At 36.8% G+C, this 26,611-nt stretch overlaps 1 protein-coding gene across 2 annotated transcripts in view; it reads right to left on the bottom strand.

Moving 5' to 3' along the window:
- Positions 1–1,351: 1,351 nt before the first annotated feature.
- Positions 1,352–26,611, bottom strand: part of Gpr63 (G protein-coupled receptor 63) — a 131,098-nt gene continuing 105,838 nt past the window's right edge. For both annotated transcript variants that reach the window (XM_087187963.1, XM_004862502.3), the window contains exon 2: positions 1,352–3,998. In XM_087187963.1, the coding sequence (XP_087044089.1) occupies positions 2,589–3,848 (1,260 nt within the window). In that variant the 5' untranslated portion in view covers positions 3,849–3,998 and the 3' untranslated portion in view covers positions 1,352–2,588. The remainder of the gene's footprint in view (positions 3,999–26,611) is intronic.

Genomic DNA, 26,611 nt, shown 5'->3' with positions numbered 1-26,611 from the left:
AACCACCATTCAGTGTTGTTGCTAACTTCTCACAAAGACCCTTCATGGTCTTCATCCACAGCAAGCATTTAAGAAGCCACTCCTGGGCTCTCAAAAAATGAGGTACTACCTACTCAGCAGCATAAAAGTATTTAAAACTGCTCATGAAATAAGAATATAGCAAATAAAGCTCAGTTTCAACTCGAGCCACAAAAGGAGTCTCAAGATCTATCAATGTACAAGATGAATACAGATCATGCTGACTTTCTTAAGAAAGTCGAATCTCAAATATCATTTTTAATATCTGCTTGAGATCCAGTTTATATTGACAATGGAAATTAAAATACACTTCAATGTGCTACTAGAATCTACTACAGTGTTTATGTTCTACAAGTTCCTTATGGAAAAACATTTTATCTGTGATTAATCTAAATTACAAGTTAAAGAGGTAGGTGACTATCATCTGAAGATGATTCCAAAACAACATATTGAATAATGTACTTGAGTCCTAAAAGAGTTCTTCAGCCTAACAATAAATTCCAAAACAACTGTAAATGCCTGAAGAGCAAGGTTTCACAGGTCGATGTCACCAACTTTTCATTGTCCTAACTCCTGATATTATGATACAAACTTCAGGCACTGAATTTTAAGAAACATCAAATGAAATAAAATGTAAAGATGTAATACTGGAGGCCAAGAAGTGAAACTCAAGTTAGCTAAGATCTTCAAATTTTGATACTCTGATGAGGAAAGCATATTAGAGTCTAACAAGACCTTACAAGATTTATCAAATCCAACTCACTAGTTTTACAGTTGAAGAAACAGATGCTCATTTTTTTCCAATGGCTCACAAAGCACTAAAATTCAGAAAAATGCTATAAATCCATGGATAAAAACAGATTTAGGTCATAATGTAGCCCAAAGGCTACACTTTCAGCCTTTGTGGCCTCAGTCTGCTGTCCCATCCCTGTTGGCTATTTTATAAAGTGTGCCAGTGGCAACCAGAGAAGATGACCAAAGGTCCTGGATCTGTTGGGCAGGCAAACAGTCACCAAGAGAAAAATAAATGGAAACCTCAGGCCTGCTGTATTAAAACTAGCTCTAGGCACAGATCAATGTTTATCTTCCCGTCTATGCAAAAGAAGCACTGCAGAGTCCGAACTCCAGCTCTGCTAAGGCAAGCACTGGGGCAACAATGCTGTTCTGCCCAGAATATTTAGAATAAACATAGCTGGACAACTAGAAATTCCAGATCTTGAAGGGCAAGATCTATATAGTTATCTTTAATTTCTCAGTAACTGTCAATCACTTGTTTTGCAAATCAAAAAAATTTTTTCTCTTATTTTTATATTTATCATTTTTATTTGTACCTATTTTATCTTTAGATTATTAAGTTCCACACTAAAAGGTGGTTATACGTGATTGCATGTGGCCTATAATCAGACTTTCTGTATTAGTTTCCTATCTTTTTGGTAATGAAAAATGAAGCTATTTTGAAAAAGATGGCTTTAGTTTTTAAAAATTAAAGGATATGCAGAGTTCCTTCTTGACTATGAAACATCTAAGCTGGATGAGGTGTCTGTGTGGCACAGTGAAATAGTAGTCTCAGGATTTCACAAATGTTTGGATACCACTAACCACTAAGCCTAGGTAGGATTTCTAGTCCCTTTGAAATTTGTTTTCTCAACCAAAAATGAAAAAGTTATATCTACCTCACAGGATGCCTGGAGAGTAAAGGGATGTGCAGTGTCTGGCACACAATAGGTGTCCCTAAGTGCCAGGCCTTATCCTACCACACTGAGAGCCCTTTAGTAGAGAACTGCCACAGCCTGAAAAGGCCACCCTCCCCACTGTGTTCCTCCTTGAAATTTGCAAGGGTGCTCTTTCTCTTTGATTTTCCCCTATTGCTCTGAAAAGTTGCTATTGTGCTTAGAATTAGTTTTACATTTTACATTCTCTTTTAAAATTGTACATGCATATAAAACATTTAAAAAATACTATTACTAGAAATGACAATGCACATGCTTTCTGAACCACTATGTCATTTATAAAAACAATTCAGAAAAATGACTGAATCTGTACATTGCTTCTTAAAGTGCACCAAAGTAAATAGTAATGACCTTTAAAATGTCACTAACCTCCTTGGGTTATTTTTTAAGTAAAAGTAAATATTTAACTAAGATGTATGAAAGATTTTGGCTCCAACTTGATGACAAAATAAGTAGCAGTGGCTCCCGGAAAAAAAAAAAAGAATTGATAAGCTCAACTAAGATACCTTAGCAGCATACAAAACATCTCCAATTCAAGGTAACTGCAGGCTCAATAAAGCACAATCCTGACTCCTGCTACAAAACTAAAACCAGTCAACAAAACATACACACAAAACCATCTCCAATTAAGAATTTTTCTTGAACTCTGGAGGTAACTTTTGTGATCATTTCTATTGTGTATCCTCAGTAACAGGACTACAACTAATTTTCGTTCTTTTTTTACACTGCACACACACATACTATATAAAAAACAATAAAGTTTAAGTGGAGAAGCCATGTAAAAAAATTTAAACACAATAAAGAACAATCATCACCTAAACTGTCAGATAGTTCTAATATTCACACTACTGTCCGATGTTCCCCACACACATAAACAGAACTGGGGCGTATTCGTCGCCTTGTGTGACCAGGGAGCCGTGGCAAAAACTTGAAGGATTTGGGCATCATTTCCAGGCAGGCGTCATGGAATTTCTTAATTCTCCAGTAGTAGATCAGTGGATTCAATGCAGACTTGAGGTAGCAGAGCCAGAGTAGCCAGGTGCTAATCTCAAAAAAGCTGTGCTTATAGTAAAAGTGTTCACTGAATGTTGCCACAAGGCTATACGTGGTGAATGGGGCCCAGCAAACAATGAAAACAGCAAAGAGAATCAAAATGGTGGTGAAGGCACGTGTTTTAAAGCCCATATCAATGCTCATCTGGAAGGGTCTCTGTAGACTCATGAGACCCAGTTTGCTGGCCTGGCTGAGGCATATACCTTCAGGGTAGCTATGGATCCTCAAGGCATTGTGCCGAAGGGTGTTGAGTATGCCCATAAATAAGTACAGTATCACCAGGAAAGGTATGAAGAAAGAAATGAGAGAAATCAAAATCACATATGCCTGGTAAGCTGGATTGGCTGTGTACCCAAACACACACTGTGGGGCTCGGGAAGGTATCTGTAGGTCAGGGTTTCCTACAGCCAAAGGAAAAGCCACACAAAAAGAAGTTGCCCAAGAAACTACAATCAGAACCTTAGCCCTATATGGATTTAATTTATCTTGCCTCTGGACGATAATAAGGAACCTATCAATACTAATGATAAGCAGGATGGCAACTCCCTCTATCACAAACAACCAGAAAAACATAGCAGATAGCCTACAGAAGAATTTCCCAAAAATCCATCTGGTAGTAAGAATAGTTACCAGGGCAAAGGGCATGTTCAGCACTGCAAGCAACATGTCTGCAAAAGCCAGGCTGGCAAGGAGGATATTAATTGCAGATCGCATGGCAGCTTTTTGGTAAACCATAAGGCAAACAACCAAGTTCCCAAGAAAAGACACAAATAGAATAAATATCATTATAGCAGAAAGGATGATCTGGAGAGGCAAGTTTAGGCTCTTAAAAGCTGCTGGTGTTGGGGACACAGCTGTGCTATTCACTGTCAAGAAACTCAAACCAGTAGGAGCCATGGTTTCAAAACTATACCTAGGTAGTGGACCAATACTGGGAGGCTGGAATAGTGGAGGGACTGTAATATTCATGTAGGAGTTTTCATAGACTATAAATGTTGTATTGGATGCCCCAGTATGGGAAGCTGTCAACACTGGCGAGAAGACCATGGTTTCAAGAGGATGGAAGGTGCACGCAGAGATGTGGGTGTTCTTCAAGCATTTCAACACAGAACAGCAGTATCAGGTTCCTTTGATGGACTTGGAAGCACATTCTGGAACATGGACAAGGAGTTCCATCTTCCACAGGAGTTCTTATGCCTGAAAACAAGCCCAAAATATGAAAAGTAAATGAGAAATGAGCTTCATAAATAACATTAGACTTCTTACCTTTCATCAGGAAAAATCAGTTTCGCTCCTTTTTACTCATTAAAAAGATCTGTCGCTAGCCTACTGGGCACTAAAATAGTGTTGTTCTGTTGTATTGCTTTTAGTCAACTGTGATGAAAATTTCGTGATATTCATATATGAAACAAAAGAGGATCTCAGAATGTTATTATTGCTTCACAAATAGAGGTCATAACCTTATTAACTTTTATTTTTAAATATATAGTAGTAACAGGGCCTATCACTATTAATAGATATTTTATTATCATATTCTTTTAATTGCTAATTTTTAAATAGCTCTTTGATACAGGTTCTTATTCCATTTTTACATAAGCACATAGCTGGTTGACAAAAATACCTTAAAATCAGTTTCTTATTTAACACATGATAATTACGCACTCTACGTCTAACACCTTTATACATACACACTAAGTTATTTTCGGTTAAGGTCTGAAAATATTTCTTGTTTTCCTTTCCTTCCCTTTCCCCTTCTCTTTCTTTCTTCCTTTGCTCCTTTATTCACTCCTTCCTTTCTTCCCCTCTCTCTTCTTTTCTCCCTCCTATCCTTTGTTTTCTTACTTTTCTCCCAGAAATTCCCAGATCAATCATATTGGAAATGTCATTTAAAAGAAGAAGAGAAAGGCTTGGTCATATTTTCAAAAATTCTTTTTCTAAAGCTTTCTTTTTTTCTCATTTTTTCTCTTCTCTCCCATGCCTACTCATTTTCATTCTTTCTTTTCTGATATGTACAAGTCTATCTTCTCTAAACCTGACCTTATATTAGCAATCTGACACACCATCTTAACCAGATAATAAAGATGAGGACGTTGAAGAAGATGCCTAGAAAAATATTAAATGCAAAGAATCTATTCCAGAAAACTTACAAAGATATTTGTCTTTCCATCAAAAGTTTCTTCCGTGTATTCTTACCCTCAGCTTATGAACTTCTGCAGCCCTCATGTTTTATGTAAAGAACTTTCTTAATCTACTATCTTACCAACCCATTTTGTAATACGAGTTCTTTCTTCTGTAAGTCTTTACTAGAGAGGTAACTTCTTTAATTACAAAGAACTCTTTGTATTTCTGGGGAGATTCCTTCAATGAACTATTAAAAGACTAAAAAAGTTTAAAACAATAATTTTCTCAGAACCCATCATTAATTTTTTTTGGGGGGTACCGTGAATCAGACTCAGGACCTTGCCCTTGTGAGGCAGGCAGTGGGACCACTGAGCTAAATGCCCGGCCCTCCATCATTAATTTTTAAGGCTAATTGCCACAATTCCACTTTTTCATTTCTTGGTATATGGTGGGGGAGGAGGAATCGTTTGTGAGCTCCAAGATCCAGCACTGTAGCCAGATCACAGGTGCTCTACAACATCTCTCTCCTCTTTTTCTTGTCCACACATGCCTTTATGAATATAGGTGGCCTGTTTGTTCAAATTTTCAATATTCTACTTCTCATTTTATAGCTTATTTATGCCTATACAATACTAAGAATCAACAGATGGAATTATGTTAAATTAAAAAGCTCTGCACAGTAAAGAAAACAATCAACAGAGTAAAGAGATAACCTACAGAATGAGAAAAATATTTTGTCAGAAACTCCTCTGATAGAGGGCTAATATCTAGAATATATAAAGAACGCCAAAAAAAAAAATTAGAGCCAAAAAATGCTAGTGAGGATGTGAGGGGAAATGGTACCCTTCTATAATGTTGCTGGGAATGTAAACTAGTAAAACCACAATGGAAATCAGTATGAAAACTTTTCAAAAAAACTAAAAGTAGAAATTCTATTTGACACAGTTATACTTCTCCTGGGTATTATCCCAAAAAAGTTAAAGTCATCTTAATTCAGTGATATATACATATCCAGGATTTTAGTAGGGCAATTATGGAAATAATCTAGATGCTCAAAAAATAGTAATTTATCCTCAATACTTCCAGCAAAACATGCTTTGAGAAAACTGAAACATCCTGTAGACCCTTGGAGAAGCTCTGGACACCAGTTACCACAGAAAGTATGAATGGGGCTAAAAACAGGAAGTATTCAAAATCAGGGCTACCAGAACCCCACTCCATAGCTGGGTCTCCCCTCTTCTAAGTAAACATATAAAAATACAGTTCTCCATTCAAGAAGCCACATCTGTGGCACAACTGTACCTGACCAAGAACCAAATTCAAAAATATTAGTGCAGGGCTGAAACCAGGAAGACTGAATATATTGTATGCATGTAAGAACCTAGATATTTCTCCAACGTCTTCCCAGACTGTCAGAAGCCAGGTATATGCTGCCCATGGCAAGAGACTGAAGAGCTAAGCTAGTCTAGTAACTAAACCACTCTAGAGGAAAGACACTCTAGATACTAACATTTGATGGTACCCCAAGAAAAGTGCCAGCTTTGGTGCCCAGTCACCCTATACACAGAAGCCCAACCCTGTCAAACTCAGCCTTACAATAGAGCATCTAAACAGCTTTGTAGTGCCTACGTGTTTGATTTCCCAAAGATAAAAGGAATCTACAAAGGGATTAAGCAAAAGCAATTTTGTAGTTTAATCTTAAAGAAAAGAAATGGAATTTATAATATCAGAGAATATAACATGCACAGACTGAATAATGCCTTTGCCCTGGTCATTGTGGAATGCTCTTCACTTTTTGTGGTTTTACTTCACTGGAATGTAACTTATTTACTCTTCTTTTTCTTACTGAGAAGTGTAATGACCAAAGCAGTGCTTTTGAATGTTCACAGTAGCTACATTAGAAAATTCTTTCCTCATGATACTTCTCATCAAATATCACTGTGACATGGTATTTCTTTGAATTATATACAAGACTAAATAAAAGTTTTACACTTAAAATTTGTATTTCCAAAGGAATTGGGACAGCAGCATGAGGATGGAAGCAGTTAGCTTAGGTTGGTTATTTATATAAGAGTCCTAATGTTAAATCTAATCTAGACTAGTTTTTTTTGGTACTGGGGATCGAACTCGGGTCTTTGCGCTTGCGCAGCAGGTGGTGAAACCACTGAGCTAAATCCCTGGCCCAAATCTAGACTAGTTTTCATGTGCCATTTGTTGGAAATGTTTACTATATTTTCCAAGAAAAACTGAACCTTATGTTTGATGTGTGTATATATGTTCATACTCATGCACATGTGTAGATACACAGTGTATAAACACGCAACATAAGCATCATATATGACAGAAGTCATTGGATTTAAGATCCTTATAGTATCTACAAAAACAACAGTGGGGTTATTAGAGTAATGATATTAAGTCAAATGTTTTCTGTCTGGAGTGTGCAAGAACGTCATCCCCAAGGCTATAGTGGCTGGAACGGGCAGTGGAGGTTGTAGTACTCTCTGGGTCCTCTCCTTTTAGTTCTTTCTGCTACTATAATGCTTTAGATTATATTTTCCTAAAAGGAATAGATTGATTTTATTAATCTCATTTTTCTCTATGGCTACTATGTGTTGCTCACCGCCCAATAAACACTTAGAAAATTAAATTCATTTGTGTTATGTCTTGTGAGATCAGGGATGTTTTATTTACTCATTTTAACATTACTTATGATAGATACACATGATTTTAAATAAATAAGTTTTAAAATGACAAACATTATCTAATTTATTCATTTATCAAATAAGTTCTAAAATGACAAACATTTCTGCTGTTAGAAGTAGTCATTTTTAATTATTTGAAAGGTACCTTAGTCACTTTCTCATTGCTAGAACAAAATACCCAACACCCTCAAGTTAAAGGAGAAAAGGCTTATTTTGGCTCACAGTTTGTAGAGGTTTCAGTAATAATAATCAGCTAGCTCTAAGGCAGGGCAGCATGGCAAAGGGGCATGACAGAAGAGAAACAGTCCATAGCAGGAAGCATCAAGCAGCAAGTCTCCCTTTCTCTTTTCATCCCATCTAGGCTACAAGCCTATTGGTTGGTGCCACCCATCAACCAATGTTAGGCCTTCCCATTATCCTCACCCAGAACTATGCTAAACTAGTCAGTGGACTAATTCAGTTCTCAGACCCTTAATCCAGTATTACACATGCATGATCCAGTCACTTCCCAAAAGCCTCACTTATTAGTGCACGAGGTATTGAGGGGACATTTAGATATAAGCCATAAAAGTTTTTCTCAAATACAGTAAAACTTTGGATTGTAAGTAACTTGTTCTAAGAGTTTTCTGCAAGATGAACAAACATTTCTAATAAGTTTTAACTTGATAAATGAGTGGTGTCTTACAATACGAGTAGTAGTACGGGATGCCAAATATCACATGATCACAACTGAGCCAATTCCCTCTCTCTCTCTCCCTCTGTATGGAATTATGGGTGATCATCTCCCAATAGCAAAAGCTCATGATGGAAATCCCACGTGCAGAAGAAGAGAAAAAGTCAGAGGAATCCTTGCTTCAAATGAGATTAGGGACATGTGTAAAATGTGACAAAAATGAAAAATTTTATAGAAAAGCTCCACCTGAATAAGGGTGTAGCAGGGCAAGCAAGAAATATGTTTAAGATAATCCAATGCCACATTGCTGCAAAATCCTCAAAAGGAGACAAAAGCAAGTGTCACTGGATAGGCTCCTTGTTTAAGTTGCACCGAAAGAAAAAGATTTCATTGAGCTAACAGATAGCAGTAATTTCATTAGTGATAGTGAAAGTTGTCCTACACAATAACCTTCCTCTCTCTTACTTCCCTCACACCAGCCACAAAGGTTTTTAAAGGTAAGGGCAAATTAATGTTTTTTCTTTATATTTTATATTTTATTTATTATTAATAACACATAGTATTTTAACCATTTTTATATGAATATTGGGTTGTGAAACTAATCATCTGAGTTTCTATTATTTCTTACAGGAAAATTTACTTTGATATACAAATGCTTTGGATTAAAATCATGTTTCCAGAAAAAATTATGCTCACAAGCCAAGGTTTTACTGTAGTCTTAATATATTAAATGAGAAAATTGCCACTTTTTGATTTACAAATTGTATATTAACTCCTAATTTCCTATAACAGACAAGGATTTACCTGAATTCCCCCTTCCCAACTTTCCCTTTCCTTTGTACTACCAAAATTTTAATTTGAAAATTCTGAGTTTAGCAGAAGTTAGAGTTGGCATTAATGTATATATGTATATTGCATATTTGCTGATAAGTTAATAGTGTAACATTTTAATTTCTTATACAAATTTTGGATTTCTTAGAATTAATAATTTATTCATTATTATTTTTTAAAACAACTATCCATTTTTCTTCACCAAGTCCACCAGATATATTTTATACCTAACAGTATTATATTTTAAAAGTTCAAGCTATCAACTCTGTTTAGTTAGGCCTTTTCTCCTGCTGTCTTTCCCTGGAAATAATCAGAATTCCTGGAGATGCTGGACATGGACATGACCTAACATTCATTCATTTCTGAAGACCCAAAATGGGTCTGTGTTCCATCATTCAGAATGGAGACTTAAATAAATCATGAGTAATAAAGTTTGGGCTCAAATCACTCCCAATTATACCAGGACTTATACTATGCTTGTTTTCCAGTTCTGAAACACAGACTTGGAACAGACATACTCACCAGATTCCCTCACTGGTTCCCCAATCATCAATTAAGAACTGTAATGGTAGAAAAGATAAAGTGGAAACCCCTAGGACTACTTCCACCTATAAAAATAGAAACAGAAGCAACACTTCATTCCTTTAGAGACTACAGAGATTAGGGTCACCACTAAAGACTTAAAGAATGAAGATCATTCCAATCACCTCCCAATCAACTTGCCTATTTGATCTTGTAGAACACAGACAGATCTGGGGGAATGCAGATGCTGTACCTGATATGGGTTTATTGCTGGAGCAAACCAACATATTCCCTGGCACATAGCACACAGCTATGATCTAAATTTTGATTTTTTCTATATGTGTTACCAAATACTATCTAAAGTTGCTTGCTTCTACTAGTATCCTACTCTCCTACTCAGGACTCTATCAGCTATGCAGTGCACTGACATAAATAGGTCACAGGGATCCTGATTGCCCCTCCATTCTATAGAATGTCATGCTGTCCACTATACGCTGACTGAACAGTAAGTAGAAACAACCTTATATACCTTGGTAAGATAACACGTGTGCCAAAGGATAGGAAAAGATTTCTGCAAAAATTCAAAAGCATGCCATCGTTGTAAGTTTTCTAGGGGTCTAGTAATATGTCAAGATTTCCTTTCAAAAGTGATAGCTGGTTCATCCTACCACTAAAACAAGAGGAACAGAATTTGGTAAAAATTTTTTGGATTTAGGAGGCAATATGCACTTCTCTTCTATATATTATTCTGACCCATTTATCATGTAACTTGAAAAGCTGACAGGTGTATGAGTACAGTAATAAGATGCTGAAACAGGTCTACACTGCTGTGAAACCTGCTCTACCACCTGGCCTATAGGAGCCAAGAGACTCACTGGAATGTTAAGTCTGGCAGATAGGGATTCTGTCTGGCATTTGGTAGGTAACTATGAGTGAATCATAGCACAGACCTTTAAATTTTGGAATAAAACTATGGAAGATAAACATTCCATATTATCTTGGGTTTGCTTGACCTTGGAAGCCACTCAGTGTAAAATGAGTGTACACAGAGCATTTAGCCTTTAAGTGGAAGCCGTATATGTAAAAAACAGGCTGGTAGGTCCTGTGTACAGTGATAGGTAACATGCACAAAAGGCTCACATGTCCATACCTGTTATTACTACCTTGATCCTCTAAATTTCACCTATGGCCTCAGTTCCTTGGTACCAGTAAGCTAATCAGGCCTGATTACAGATGGTACTACATAAAATGTTGGTGCCATTCAAGAGTGAAAAGCTGTAGCACAACAGCCTCACTCAGGAACCCTGAAGGACATGGAAAGCACCTTCTGGCCACTGGGCAAAACCTTGAATGATATACTTGGCTGTTCATTTTTTGAAGGAGATGTGTCACAGTTGTAAAAGTACACTTGTTCATGGACAGTGGCTAATGGTTTGGCTAGTTGATTATGTAAATGTTTACCAAATTTTAATCTTAGAGACAAGCAACCTAATGATCAGCTAGAGGAGACGGCTCATTTTACGGAGATCAATTTCATTCTCTAGTCATTCATTCCTGTCCTTCACTAAAGGACTTCACTTGGTCATGGCAGAAAAGAAGAAGGATATACATAGGCTCAGCAACAAGTTCCACTCACCCAAACCAATCTAGTTACAGCCACTGAGTACTCCACCTAGCTAGAGAACAAACTCAATTTATTGGATATGGCATCATCTCTGAGGATACCAGCCAGTCATCTGGTGGCTTGCTGATTACAGGGACTACTTCCATTATTGGAGACTTTGTTTTTATTGAAATACACCCATATCTTGAATAAGTTTATCAAATTAAACTATCAAGCATGATGTCAGTAGTATTCTGTGCATTCCTCCTTTCACACAATAGCCTAAGTTTATGACCGAAAACTAATCAGGAAGCTAATACCATCACTGTAGTTACAATTTGGAATAAAGAATGAGAACTCAAAAACAAAAAAATTAAAATTTTGTTTTTAATTTGGTTGGGTGTATTGACATACACCTATAATCCCAACTTTCAGGAGGACTGCTCAGTTTGAGGACAGCCTGGGGTACATAGGGAGTTCAAGGCCAGCCTGAACTACACAGAGAGACTCTGTCTCCAAAAAAAAAAAAATTTGTTTTTTTAAGTACCCAGAAACATAAAGAAACAGATATATCATGATACTTTTTACCTAAAGATGTAATTTTTATTCTTAAGGAAAATAATTTATTTTTTCCTCAGTGTGGTTAGGTAGTACCAAAAAAATCTATCTTAAGCTGTGAACAGATGTTAGATTTTTAAAATTTCACAGGAACTCTAATACAACTATTATTATTCCCATTATAAGGATAAGAAAACTGACACACAGGGAGCTCAAGTAATTTGTACAAGGTCACATAACTAATAGTGGGTAAAGTTGGGATTTAAACCAAGGGAAGACTGCTTTTAGCCACTATATTATGAAATAAAATTGAGAATAGCATACAAAAATGTCACAGGTACAGCAAAAATATAATGCTAATTTGTTTGCATTCATATATCACATATATTTTCAAAGACAAATTGGTAAATTTAAAAAGCAGCTATAATAAATTTAGATATGACTGAGTCGAGATTATGTCTATATATTTTTATGAAGATATTCATGTAACTATTAGGCTTGGTGCCTTGATTACAAAAGTCTAGGTCTGCCAAGAAATGTATAACATATGGAATCCAAATATGTATGTAATTAAAATATTCTTCTTTCCAAAAATGAGATTCAACAAAAAGAATCCTAACAGTGCTAAATCTGCTCACTGTTTCCAAGTGGAGATGGTACTAATATCTTCTAAAAACACAATAAACTTCTATAGAGATTAGTTTTCACATGTGGTCTCTAGGGAGTAACGTAGATTTGATCACAACCTCACATGAAACAAACTGAGAAAGTGAAAATCCTAATAAAAGTGAGTATTCAGAAAGTAAAGGGAAAGATTCCTTCATGCCAATTGTTTCAGTGAACAAAAGATTTTTCTCATGCTGCAGTAATATAAACGCTGCTGTTCAGAAAAGCATTTCATAGGCTAAAGTACTGAGGGCATCTATTAAACTCAGCAAGGGCAGCCCTCATCAAAACTGAGTTTGCAAAAGAAAGGAGCGAAACTGTGGGACAGGTGTGAGGCAGAGCTGGCTTTTTCCTTCTCTTCAGGCCATCTCCAACTCTTGGACATAGTTTTCCTCTCCTCTTTTTCTTTCCTTTTCCTTTCTCCCCTCTATCCTCCTCTCCTCTTCTTTTCTTCTGCTATATATAATTTTATTCTCTAGCACAAAATTTTTCAAAACCAACTTCCATTTCTAATCTCAGATAAGAAATCACCTTTAGATCCATACACATGCTGGAGTACACTGGCTCTGGGAGCCCATTAGGATCACTATCTCCTATCACTTCCACCTCTATCTCCTCTAGAATGCTGCTATCAATCCTTTATCAATTTAGGTCCCTAAGTGGCTCTGAATAGTGCATGATAACTGAAGTATGTAACTGCCAGCTATCTATGGCTCAGGCAGAAAGTCTTACCAGAGGAACTAGAATACCATACTATAACCCATAGCTTCAGAAAGTCAGGTGTAAGTGTCTTGATGTTAAAATTCACCTAGGTGCCAGTATGTACATATATACACATGTAATCACAAAAATATTTTTATGGCTCAGGAAATGTTTCTCTTTCCTCCCTCCCCCTCTTTTAATTTTGAGACATTTATTTATTTTCACATTATCACCAATCTTAGGCTACATCATGACTATGAGTGGCTAAATTTATATTTCCTAAGAAAAACAGAACCATTGAGTGACTATGCATCCTGTGAACCTCGGTCTTTGGTCAGTGTTAACAGTTCTTGGTTGTTCTCTTTTTAAGCAGTTTGATTTGAATCATTCCTGTATTTTGTTCTCCTTTAAAAATCTACAGGAAATCGGGCCCGGGGATTTAGCTCAGTGGTTCTGCTGCCTGCCTTGCAAGCACAAGGTCCCAAGTTTGATCCCCAGTACCAAAAAAAAAGGTTTACCCATTTTGGCGGGGGAGTTAGCTCAGTGGTTCTGACGCCTGCCCCACAAGCGCAAGAACCCGAATTCGATCCCCGGTACAAAAAAAAAATCTATAGGAAATGGACAGGAGATTTAGCTCAGTGGTGCTGTGCCTGCCTCAAAAGCACAAGGTCCTGAGTTACAAATGCTTTGAAAATGTTGTCTAAGTATGACCAACTTCAAGCCTTTTCGAATATCATCTTACTATAAAGATTTCAAAAGTATTTCAAAGAAAATGTATTCAGGTAATAGTCTTGACTTTTTTATTTACTGAGATATGTAGGTAAACTTTTCTGACCAAAAGTCCTCATCTCAAAAATGTAGACATGAAACCACCCCATATAATGTTTGTGAGAATTAACAGATTACAACTATAAAATGCTATGCCAAAAACCATTATAATCATAGTCTTATACAGTATTATTTTGTGCAATCAATATCTTAAGTATACACTATCGGTGTTAGCATAAACTGGTGCAGATTTTTGATGGGTAACCAGGCAATATTTTTAAAATGAAAACTATTTAAATGTTGTTTAAAAATCTGTATTATAGAAAAAAAGGTACAAACATATAGAAAAAATGTTCTCTGCCACATTATTCCATAATGAAAACCTGAACAACATCTAATTGCTCATTACTGAGACAACAGTTAAATGAATTATGGCACACACATAACAGAAATACATGCAGCTATAAGAACCATTAAGTTTATTTGCAGTACTGATACCAGAGAATGTTCATCTTGCACTGAGTGAAAAACAATAAACCTGAGGAATAACAAACAATGTGGTCTCATTGCTGCATATGTGTGTAAATATGAGTATTTATGTGTGAATGCGTGCATGTATATATGTATATATGCATAAACCAACAGATTAAAAATACTATAATATATACCAAACTGACAAAAAGGATTTATTTTCTCATATCAAATTACGGAAACAAAACATTTTCTTTTTTTTTCCCATTAAGTTTATTGGTACATTTTAGTTATAAAATAGTTACATTCATCATTGGAATCTTGTACCTTTACATGATGTATCTTGGTTCTTATTTTTTTCCCATTCCCATGCCATCCCTTCACCCTCTCCACCCTTCCCTATTTGCAAAGACTTTGTTTCCATTTTTTTTCTTTTCGCATATTTCTTCTTTTCCCTTCTTTCCTTTCCCCTATCCCTCCCACTTCCCATGCTCCTTTGGACCTTTACTTCCTATTATACAATGTCAATTATACATTTTTAAAATTACAATATCAAGATCTAGGAGACATTACCACAGATTTTACAGACTTTAAAAGGATATAGAAAGCATATTTCAAAAATCTGTTTTGAAATAAATTTGACAACTTCTAAGAAGTACCTTAGAAGACAAATTAATGAAACTGACACTGGAGAAAATATAAAATTTGAATAGCACCTATTAAAGAAAGTATATTCCTAGCTTGAAAACCTACCTATATGACAACAGCAGGCTCATATACATTTTAACTGATACATTATATCAAACAATTAAAGCAGAAAAAAGAAGGAACACTTCTCCCCTCATTGCAGGAACTCAACATTGTGCTAATACTAAAATTGGATAAAGATAATAGAAGAAAAAAGTATGAACATAGATAGAAAGTTGTTTAACAAAACAAACTATTAGAAGTCCGATTGGGCAGTATGTAGAAAGTGGTTTTGTTATAGGGATGGCAGTGTTGGTTCAGCATTTGAAGATCCACCCCCAAAAGTCATCATTTTAACAGAGGAAAGGAAAAAGCCATATGATCCTGTCACTAGTTGGAGAAAAAGTATTGGACTAAATTCTACAGCTGTTCATGGTAAAAGCTATCAGGAGACTAGAAGTAGAACAGAACCTTCTCAACAGATTAAAGACATGTACTCCATACTTCCAGCGAGAATGCCTTATATGAATGGAGAAGATACAATGCTTTCTCCTTAAGGTGGGGAACAAGGGCAGATATGTTTACTCTTTATTTGTCCATTAAACTTTGAAACCTAGGCCCCACCAAAATAGTCTGGCAATAAAATGACACAATTAGGATAGGATTGGCAAGGTAGAAGCAAAATCTTTATATGTAGATGAAATGATCACCTACAGAGAAAATACTAAGAAATCTCTAGGAGCCCGTAGAACTTGTATTTGAATTTAGCAGGATTAGAAAACACAAGGTATATATAAAAATTCAGGTCTATGTATACTTGCTGTAAATGAAGAATTGGATATTGAAATTTAAAAGTTATGTAGAAGTACAAAGGACCTAGAAAAGTTAAAAAAAAAAGTGTTGGAAGAAGTTTAGTACCTAATTTTAAGACTTCTAAAGCTACAGTAATCAAGGCAGTGTTGGTGTAAGGAAAGACAAATAGATCTTTGGAATAAAACAGAGAATCTAGAAATACAACCACACATATATGGTCCACTGAGTTTTGAAAGATTATTTAACATTAGCATTTTATAGAATATAAACTCAATTCAAGAGCCAAGGAAGAGATAGTGTTTTCAGCAAACGGCACTAGACCACCTGGTATCCATATATAAAAAATTAACATCAACCCTTTATTTCCATACATGAAAATAACTTGAAGGGATCTATGAACCTAAATATGAAAGCCTAAAAGTATAAAACTTTAAGAAGAAATTATAAGGGGAAATGTTTATGAATTCAGGGTAGGCAAAAACTACCTAGTATACAAAAGACATGAGGTATAAAAGAAAAGAATTGAAAAATGAGATACCACCAAAATTTACAACTTTAAATGACATCATTAAAATGAAAAGTAGTCCTTAAACAGACCATATTTACAATGTATATAACCTATGACCAGAATATATAAAGAATTTTTAGAGCTCATTAATAGACAACCCAATTAAAAAATAGACATAAGAAGATGATAAATAGCCAGTACAGCACAAGGAAAGGTGTGCAATTCTAGAATCAGAAAAATACTAATCAGTACAATAACAAGATTGGGCATGCCCTACCGAGGTCTTGAGTCACACGGAAGACACTGAATCACCCTGCTGCAGACAGGCAGCCACCTGATTCCACACTACAAAGACGCAGAGGACAGCAGACCACCAGACCATGGTACTGAGTCCCACTGTTCTCGGGCCAGAGGTAGGGGCTTCTGAGCCGTCGTCCCACTGCTCCTGGTCCAGAGGAAGGGGCTTCTCGGTCACCATCCCTCCCGTTGCTCCCAGCCCACAGGAAAGGGCTTTTGGGCCACCTTCTGTCCCGCTGATCCTGGCCCACAGGGAGGGGCTTCTGAGCCACCATCCCACTGCTCCTGGTCCAGAGGAAGGGGTTTCCCGGCCACCATACCTCCAGCTGCTCCCAGCCCACAAGAAAGGGCTTTTGGGTCACCATTCCTACCGCTGCTCCCAGCCTCTGTCCCACCTCACCCAGCTCAGAGGAGGTAATCCGTGCGGGCGCTAACAGCTCCCTACCCCAGTCGAAATGAGAAAACATGTAAATAAGTCTCAAAACCAGACTTCCAGATCACCTACAGCAACCCCAAAGGGAAATGAGATGGAACACTCTGATACTCAACCACCTGGACCCACTGAACTGGCAACAAAAGGGGATCTGGAAAAAATGAAATCAGAAATAATTTCTCAGATAACAGGAGAAATTGTGCCCCTAGTGAAAGACATGATTAATAAATCTAGAGAGGAGCTGAAGAACATGATGGAATCCCAACATAAGAAACAAATGGAATCCATAAAACAGATGCAAATAGATTTCCAGGACATGAAAAACTCCACTGAAAGTCTACACAGCAGAATGAGCCAATGTGAGGACAGAATTTCAGATATAGAAGATAAGATTGCAATTAGTGACCAGGAAAAGAAAAATTGCTTCAAAATTATAAGGGAACATGAAAAATCAATCCAGCAGCTGCTAGATGATGCAAAAAAGAATAACATAAGACTGATTGGGCTCAATGAAGAAACAGGACAGAGTGCAGATGACATGAAAACTCTCTTCACAGAAATAATGGCAGAAAACTTCCCAAGCAAGGGAAAAGAGCTTGACATACAGATAAGTGAGGCATATAGGACTCCAAATAGCCTTGATCAAAAAAATCCAAACATAGGCATATAATTGTTAAGATTCCAGAAACTCAACAGAAGAACAAAGTTCTACAAGCAGTCAGAGAAAAGAAACAAATCACATACAAAGGAAAGCCCATCAGAATCACAGCAGACTTCTCAACACAAACCATCAAAGCAAGAAGAGCTTGGAGTGACATATTCCAAGCCCTAAAGGAAAACAGCCTCCAACCCAGACTGATGTACCCTGCAAAACTATCTTTCAAAATGGATGGAGAAATAAGATACTTTCATGACAAAGAGCACCTTAGGAACTTCATGAATATCAAAGAGGCACTCCAAAAAATTTTAGACAATACCCTAGGAAAAGACAATGAGGATCACAATCCCAGGAAGCAAAGCAGAATGAACCCATCTGGCATGAAAAGAAATTAAATGTACAGGGGAAGAACTCAACAAAAAGAAAAAGTCATGGCAATGACAAGTCAATACGTTTCAGTTATAACCATCAACATTAATGGTCTCAATTCACCAATCAAAAGAAACAGACTGACAGAATGGGTCAAGAAGCAAAATCCAACAAGATGCTGCATACAAGAAACACACTTCATTCAAAAGGAAACTCATAGACTGAAAGTTAAAGGGTGGAAAACAATACTCCATGTGACAGGAACCCAAAAAAAAGCAGGAGTAGCTAGCCTCTTGGCAGATCAAGTAGATTTCAAACCAACACTGATTAAGAGAGATGAAGAAGGACACTATATCCTTGTAAAGGGAAGAATCCAAGAGGAAGAGATGAAAATCATAAATATCTATGCACCAAACACTAGTGCACCCAACTATATAAAACAAATACTAACGGACATGAAAAGTCATATATGCACTAATACAATTGTAGTGGGGGACCTCAACACCCCACTGTCACAAATACATAGATCAACTAGACTAAAAATAAGTAATGAAATACTAGAATTCAATAGAACTCTTCAACAAATGAACTTAACAGATGTTTACAGAGTCTTCCACCCCACAAAATCAGAATACACGTTCTTCTCAGCTGCACATGGGTCATTCTCAAAAAGAGACCACATACTCACACATACAACATGTTTAAGGAAGTGCAAAGGAATTGAAGTTATCTCCTGTATATTATCAGACCATAGTGCAATGAAATTGGAGATCCACAGCAAAAGAAACTCAAAAAATTTCATAAACATATGGAAATTGAACAACATGCTTCTGAATAAGCAATGGGTCACAGAGGAAATTAAAGAAGAAATCAGACAGTTTCTTCAATTAAATGACAATGACAATACAACATATCAGAATCTATGGGACCCAATGAAAGCAGTCTTATGAGGGAAATTCATAGCAGTGAATATGCATATTAGGAAAACAGAACGAGCCCAATTAAACAACCTGATGCTGAACCTCAAGCTTCTAGAAAAAGAAGAGCAGGACAACCCCAAAGCTCATACAAGGGAGGAAATTATAAAGATCAGAGCAGAAATCAATGCAATGGAGACTAAGAGAATGATACAAAAAAATCAATGAAGCCAAGAGTTGGTTCTTTGAAAGAATCAAAAAAATTGACAAACCTTTAGCCAACCTTATCAGAAAAAGGAAAGAAAAGGCCCAAATCCATGCAATTAGGAATGAAAAGGGTGAAATTACAGCAGACCCAGCAGAAATCCAGATGATCATCAATACCTACTTCCAGAACCTATACGCCAATAAGATGGACAACGCAGAAGAAATGGACAGATTCCTAGATACATATGAATTACCAAAGTTGAACAAAGAAGACCTAAAACTTCTGAACAACACAATATCAACCAATGAAACTGAAAATGTAATTAAAACTTATCAACTAAGAAAAGCCCAGCCCTCATGGCTTCACTGCTGAATTCTACAAGACATTTAGAGAGGAACTCCTGACACTACTGTTTAAACTCTTCAATGAAATTGAAAGGGAAACAATACTCCCAAAGTCATTCCTGGAAGCAAGCATCACCTTGATCCCCAAAGCAGAGAGAGACCCAATTGAAAAACAGAACTATAGGCCAATCTCACTAATCAACATAGATGCAAAAAATCCTTAATAAGATACTATCAAACAGAATGCAGAAGATCAGCAAGAAGATCATACACCCTGATCAAGTGGGATTCATTCCAGGGGTGCAGGGATGGTTCAACATATGCAAATCAATCAATGTAATACACTAGATCAATAGAGCCAAGGACAAAAACCATATGATTAACTCCATAGATGCAGAAAAAGCATTTGACAAAATCCAACATGCATTTATGATAAAAACCCTACAAAAAATTGGAATAGATGGTCTCTACCTCAAACTGATAGAAGCCATGTATGAAAAACCAACAGACAATATCATACTAAATGGTCAAAAACTGAAATCCTTCACACTCAAATCAGGAACAGGACAAGGATGTCCACTATCACCACTCTTGTTCAATATAGTTCTGGAAACATTAGCCACGGCAATTTGACAAGAGAAAGAAATAAAAGGAATAAAGATAGGAAATGAAGAAGTCAAATTGTCATTATTTGCAGATGACATGATACTCTACATAGAAGACCCCAAGAACTCCACCAAAAGTCTTCTAGACTTAATAACCAAATTCAGTCAAGTAGCTGGATACAAGGTCAACACACAAAAATCAATAGCTTTCCTCTACACCAATGACAGACTCGCTGAGAGAGAAATAGGGCAAATAATTCCTTTCACAATAGCATCCAAATAACTCAAATACCTAGGAATCATCCTAACGAAAGAAATCAAAGACCTCTTCTCTGAAACTATGGCACTCTGAAAAGAGAGATTGAAGATGATATCAGAAAATGGACAGACATCCCCTGCTCCTGGGTAGGAAGGATTAATATAGTGAAAGTGGCCATACTTCCAAAACTGCTATATAGATTTAATGCAATTCCAGTTGAGATCCCAGCAGCATACTTCATAGACCTCGAGAAAACAATCCAAAAATTCATTTGGAGCAAGAAGAGACCCAGAATAGCAAAAGCAATTCTAGGCAACAGAGACATGGCAGGGGGCATCACAAGCCCCAACTGGAAACTATACTACAAAGCTACTGTGATTAAAAACAGCATGGTACTGGCAAAGAAACAGACTTGAGGACCAGTGGAACAGATGAGAAGATGCAGAAACAATGCCAGACACACACAGCCATCTCATCTTTGACAAAGGAGCCAAACACCCTCACTGGAGGAAAGATAGCCTCTTTAATAAGTGGTGCTGGAAAAATTGGGCTTCAACTTGCCAAAGATTAAAACTAGACCTATATCTCTCACCATGCACTAAACTAAAATCAAAATAGATTAAAGATCTAAATATTGAAATAGAAACTCTGAACCAGTTGGAACAGAGGTTAGGTAGAACCCTTGAAAACATCAGTGTAGGAAAAGATTTTATGAACAAAACCTCAGTTGCCCGTGAACTAGCACAATCAACAAATGGGATCTCTTCTTATTAAAAGGCTTCTGCACAGCAAGAGAAACCACCAGCAGTGTGAAGAGACAACCCACAATGTGGGAAAAAATCTTCACCTGCTCTTCCTCAGACAAAGGTCTACTATCTCGAATCTATAAAGAACTTAAAAAGATCAGACCTCCCAAATTTAAAGACCCAAACCGAAAATGGGCATCTGAAATGAACAGACATTTCTCACACAAAGAAGTCGAAATAGCAAATAAATACATGAAAAAATGTTCAACATCACTGGTCATTCAAGATATGCAAATGAAAACAATGCTGAGATTCCACTTCACTCCAGAAAGAATGGCTGCTATCATGAAATCAACCAATAACAAATGCTGGCGGGGCTGTGGGGAAAGAGGAACCCTGCTCCACTGCTGGTGGGAGTGTAGACTGGTGCAAGCACTGTGGAAATCAGTATGGAGATACCTCAAAGAACTAGGACTGGAAGTCCCATTTGACCCTGCTATTCCACTGCTGGGGATCTTCCCCAAAGAATTAAAAGAATCATACCACAGTGATATATGTGCATCCATGTTCATAGCAGCACAGTTTATAATAGCTAAAACTTGGAAACAGCCCAAATGCCCATCAACTGGAGACTGGATAAAGAAAATGTGGGTTTTTTCATAAAATGGAGTACTACTCAGCCATAAAAAATGAGAAATTAGAGACATTTATAGCTAAGTGGATGCACATTGAGGCAATACTCTTAAGTGACATAAATAGGACACACATGTATAAATACTGAATAGTTTCTCTGGTGTGAGAAACTGAAAGTGTAAATAACGACTAAATGTATAACAGGTAATGTGAAATAGGAAGAAAAGAGGCAAAGGGGAAGGAAGTGGGAGGACTGGGGAAAGGATAGAAGGGAATGGGATTAATATGAGAGAATGGAAAAATAGGAACAAAATCTTTGTAAATAGGGAGGAATGGAGGGGTTGAAGGGAGGGCTGGGCAAGGGTGAAAAATAAGAACCAAGAGAGACTATGTAAAGGTGCAAATTTCCAATGATGAATGTCATTATATTGTATACCTTAAATGTACCAATGATTAGAATGAATAATAGATAATGTAAAATAGGAAGAAAAGGTCCAAAGGCGTAGGGGTAGTGGGAGGGGCAGGTGAAAGGAAAGAAGGGAAAGGAAAAAATGATGAGAAATGGAAAAAATGGAAATAAAGTCTTTGTAAATAGGGAAGGGTGGAGGGAGTGAAGGAAGGGCTAGGAATGGGGAAAAAATAAGAACCAAGATGCATTATATAAAGGTACAATTCCCAATGAGAAATGTAATTGTGTAGTATACCTACAATGTACCAATAAAAGAATTTAATACAAAAAAAAAAAACCTTAACAAGATTGAATTATACACTCATTAGGGAGATGAAGTTAAAAGTTTTAAAAGCCTTGTCATAACTTTTTCTTTTTGTTGGATTATCCCCGTTTGCGTTTAATTTGTCATGCCCAATGGATTCATTCTCCTAGGTTTCCTGGGGTTGTGATCCTCATTGTCTTTTCCTGGGGTATTGTGTAAAATTTTCTGGAGTGCCGGTTTGATATTCATGAAGTTCCTGAGGTGCTCTTTATCGTCAAAGTATCTTATTTCTCCATCAATTTTGAAAGATAGTTTTGCAGGGTACATCAATCCAGGTTGGAGGTTGTTTTCCTTTAGGCTTGAAATACATCACTCCAAGCTCTTCTTGCATTGAGGTTTTGCATTGAGAAGTCTGCTGTGATTCTGATGGGCTTTCCTTTGCATGTGATTCATTTCTTTTCTCTCACTGCTTGTAGAATTTTGTCCTTCTGTTGGATTTCTGGAATCCTAACTATTATATGCCTATGTGTAGATTTTTTAAGGCTATTTGGAGTCCTATATGCCTTACTTATCTGTATGTCAAGTTCTTTTCCCCTGCTTGGGAAGTTTTCTGCCATCACTTCTGTGAAGAGCTTTTTTATGTCATCTGCACTCTCTCCTGTTTCTTCATTGACTCCTATCAGTCTTATGTTATTCTTCTTTGCATCATCTAGCAGCTGATTTTTTTTTTGATTGATTTTTCATGTTCCTTTACAATTTTAAAGCAATTTTTCTTTTCCTGGTCACTAATTGCAATCTTTTCTTCTATATCTGAAATTCTATCCTCACATTGGTTCATTCTGCTGTGCAGACTTTTGATGAAGTTTTTAATCTCCTGGAAATCTGTTTGCATCTGTTTTATGGATTCCATTTGTTTCCTGTGTTGAGATTCCATCATGTTCCTCAGATCCTCTATTTTTTTATCTGTGCCTTCTCTAGATTTATTAATCATGTCTTGCACCATGAGCAAAATCTTTGCTGTTATCTGAGTAATTATTTCTGATTTCATTTTTCCCAGATCCTCTTTTGTTGTCAGTTCAGAGAGTCCAGGTAGTTGAGTATCAGATTGTTCCTTCTCGTTTCCCTTTGGGGTTGCTGTAGGTGATCCAGAAGTCTGTTTTTGAGGCTTGTTTACATGCCTTCTCATTTCCGGGGTGGGGAGGGTGGAGGGGTGGTGATTCTGGGCCCACGTGGCTCAGCTTCTCTGTCCTAGGAGCTTGGGATGGCGGCAGGGGAGCTTCCTTCTGGGTTCTGGGACTGGCTTACCTCCTCTGCCCTAGGAGCTTGGGATGGTGGTGGGGGAGCTTCCTTCCAGGTTCTAGGACAACTTTAGATAGATGGTGACCAGTAGAGCCACTAAGTGCTTTTCTATAATAACTGTTTCCGCCAGGGGAGAATAAAGCGCCAGAGAGCAACAGCACTACAGGGAGCTCGTGCATGCACAGTAGTGAGTCCTCGCATCGGGCATAGTGCCTTTCTTTCACGTGGCTAAGGGTCCTTGTGCCCTTTACTCACAACTTTTGTTTTAATCCTCGCGTCTCTCTGGGCTAATTTTTGTTTTTAATACTTTGGTCAGCTACATGGAATTTTAACCATTCCGCTTATCCTGCCGCTACACATCATCTTTCTGTCTGTGGAGTCTCTGCAGAGGTGCCGCTCATCAGTGCCCAAAACATTTTCTTTATTCATTTCTCTTTTTATAAATTTTTTTCACATTAAGCCAATACTGAGCTTTATTATTCTGTCATACTTTTTTTTCTATTGTTCTCTGTGTAAAATTTCTTGAGAATATAGGCCACAATTTGTAACCTACCAGGCCTGTCATAAAGCTATGCACTCTAGAGATCCTTATCTCTCGGCAAGGACCATTTATTTGAACCACCTTAACTTCAAGCACTGAGAGCAGGATGAGAACCAAACCATACTGAGGACCTGCTCTACAACTGGCCCACCAAAGGACCTGGGCTCAAGTTTCTTGGAGCTTACCACAAGACTTCCCACTGTTCCCAGTCTCAGCACAGCCCTCCTAAGCAGCTGTACACATTCTAAAGGTTGGCCTTGATCCTAGCTGCTAGGAAGGATCCACCCACGCCACTTTAAAAAACAAACTGCAGGGAATGGGCCAGAGATTTACCTCAGTGGCACTGCAACTACCTAGAAAGTGCAAGGTCCTGAGTTTGATCTCCAGTACCAAAAAAACAAACAAAAACTGCAGGTCTAGAACTTTTTTCTCCCTTAAACAAGCAAACTGATCATACAATTGGCTGTTGGTAACGATCAGGAGAGAAGTATGAAATAACTCTCAAGTGTTCCAGCGGATCCATTACTGGCACAGTACAATAAAACAGGTAGAAATTTGAAATACTGGCCTTACTCAGACTCTCTGCTTTTGCCTTGAACAAAAGTGAAAGCAGAAGAAGAGTATCTCTCTCTTTCCCTGCCAGAGGCTATGCTTGAGGAGAAAGGTGTCACATTATCATCCTTCTGTGTTATCCACCTTACTATCAGCCAAGAAGAACATCACTTGGACCCAAAAGTTTAATTACTCCTTCCATTATCTTCCTGATTCAGGAAAGAAAGAAAATTGGAAACTAAAAAAGAAATAAGATGTATCATATACTAAATCTATATTCCTTGCCTATTCCTTTGGTCCTTATTACACATCTAGTGTTTCTAATTAATAGAAAATGCTAGACAAAGGACATAGAAGGATGGAAGCAATTATATTCTGAGTATACGTCTGAATTCTTCATGAGGAAGGAAGAACTAGAAATGAAGCAACCCAAATTTCATCTTTAGTTCATTAAAAACAAAAGCAATCATTTTTATTGGGCAACTTGCTTTACAATTAATAAAGAACGGCTCATGAAGAAATTAACATCACTATAGCAATGTCCTGAATTTTTTCAGCTGAATTTTGCTATTCTTCTGTTCATCTATACTTGAGTAAAAGGCTTTGAACAAACTAACCCAAAAAAGTACAATAATAAAAGAAAATAAGATAGGGAAGAGAAAAGCTTATTTAAAATTATTTTACTTAATTAAAATTTGTTTAAAATTTTGATACTGGATATTGAACTCAGGGTCTCCCATATGCTAAGCATACACTTTACTACTGAGATATACCTCCAGTACTTAAAGTTATTTCTATAAAAAAGCAAATCATCATTGCATCAAAATTCCATTGATTTCTTATGTATCTATAACTTAAAACTTGTACTCAAAGCATAGGGGAAAATTGTCTGTGGATATTTATGAACTATAGGTAGTGTTCTATTTATAATACAGTTTTGTTCCTAATATATTTCTAATTTTAACCAGAATATTCACCAGAAAAAAAGAATTCTTTCATTGGTGTTTGAAGAACATTTAGTTCTTTCATGGACATTTTAAAAATTAGGTTATTAAGCATGAGGATTTATTTGTATTCACATTACCTTTCCTGACAAATACTAAGAAGAAATTAAACTAAATGTCAGCAAAGGGTGAGTTACAAAGGAAAAATATCCTAAGTGACTTCTGATAATTAAAAGTGAAACTCAAGTGGTAAGAAAGGTCGGTATTCAATAGATTAAATTAATTCTAATTAAAAACTAGGAAAATGTATTTTTAAGTGGCTCATACAAGATTAATCTGGAAATTTCTAAAGAAAGGCAAAAGGAAGACACCTGGGGATATGGATTTTGTTCATATTCCCTTTGCTGCCTATTTCTATTTTTTATTCTTCAGCTCACATTATTAGGTTTTGCAGAGAATCTTTACTTGCCTTGAAACTATTACTGGGGAAAATCAGGCCAATTTCATTTCATTAGCCTTTTTTATAGTTCACAGATACTTAAGGCCACTGACATTTCTCACAACAGTATTTAACTGTAAATTCAGTGGGAAATATCAAGTCTTACTGGATAATGAACTCAAACTCTTATTAAGTCATAAGGTACTTAGTTTCTATAACTACTATTAA

This window comes from Heterocephalus glaber, unplaced genomic scaffold (genome assembly GCF_053883595.1).
Source record: "Heterocephalus glaber isolate CG9 unplaced genomic scaffold, H.glaber_assembly_v1.0 deba00001523, whole genome shotgun sequence".
Lineage (NCBI taxonomy): Eukaryota > Metazoa > Chordata > Mammalia > Rodentia > Bathyergidae > Heterocephalus > Heterocephalus glaber.
This window is presented reverse-complemented; position numbering and strand designations above follow the sequence as displayed.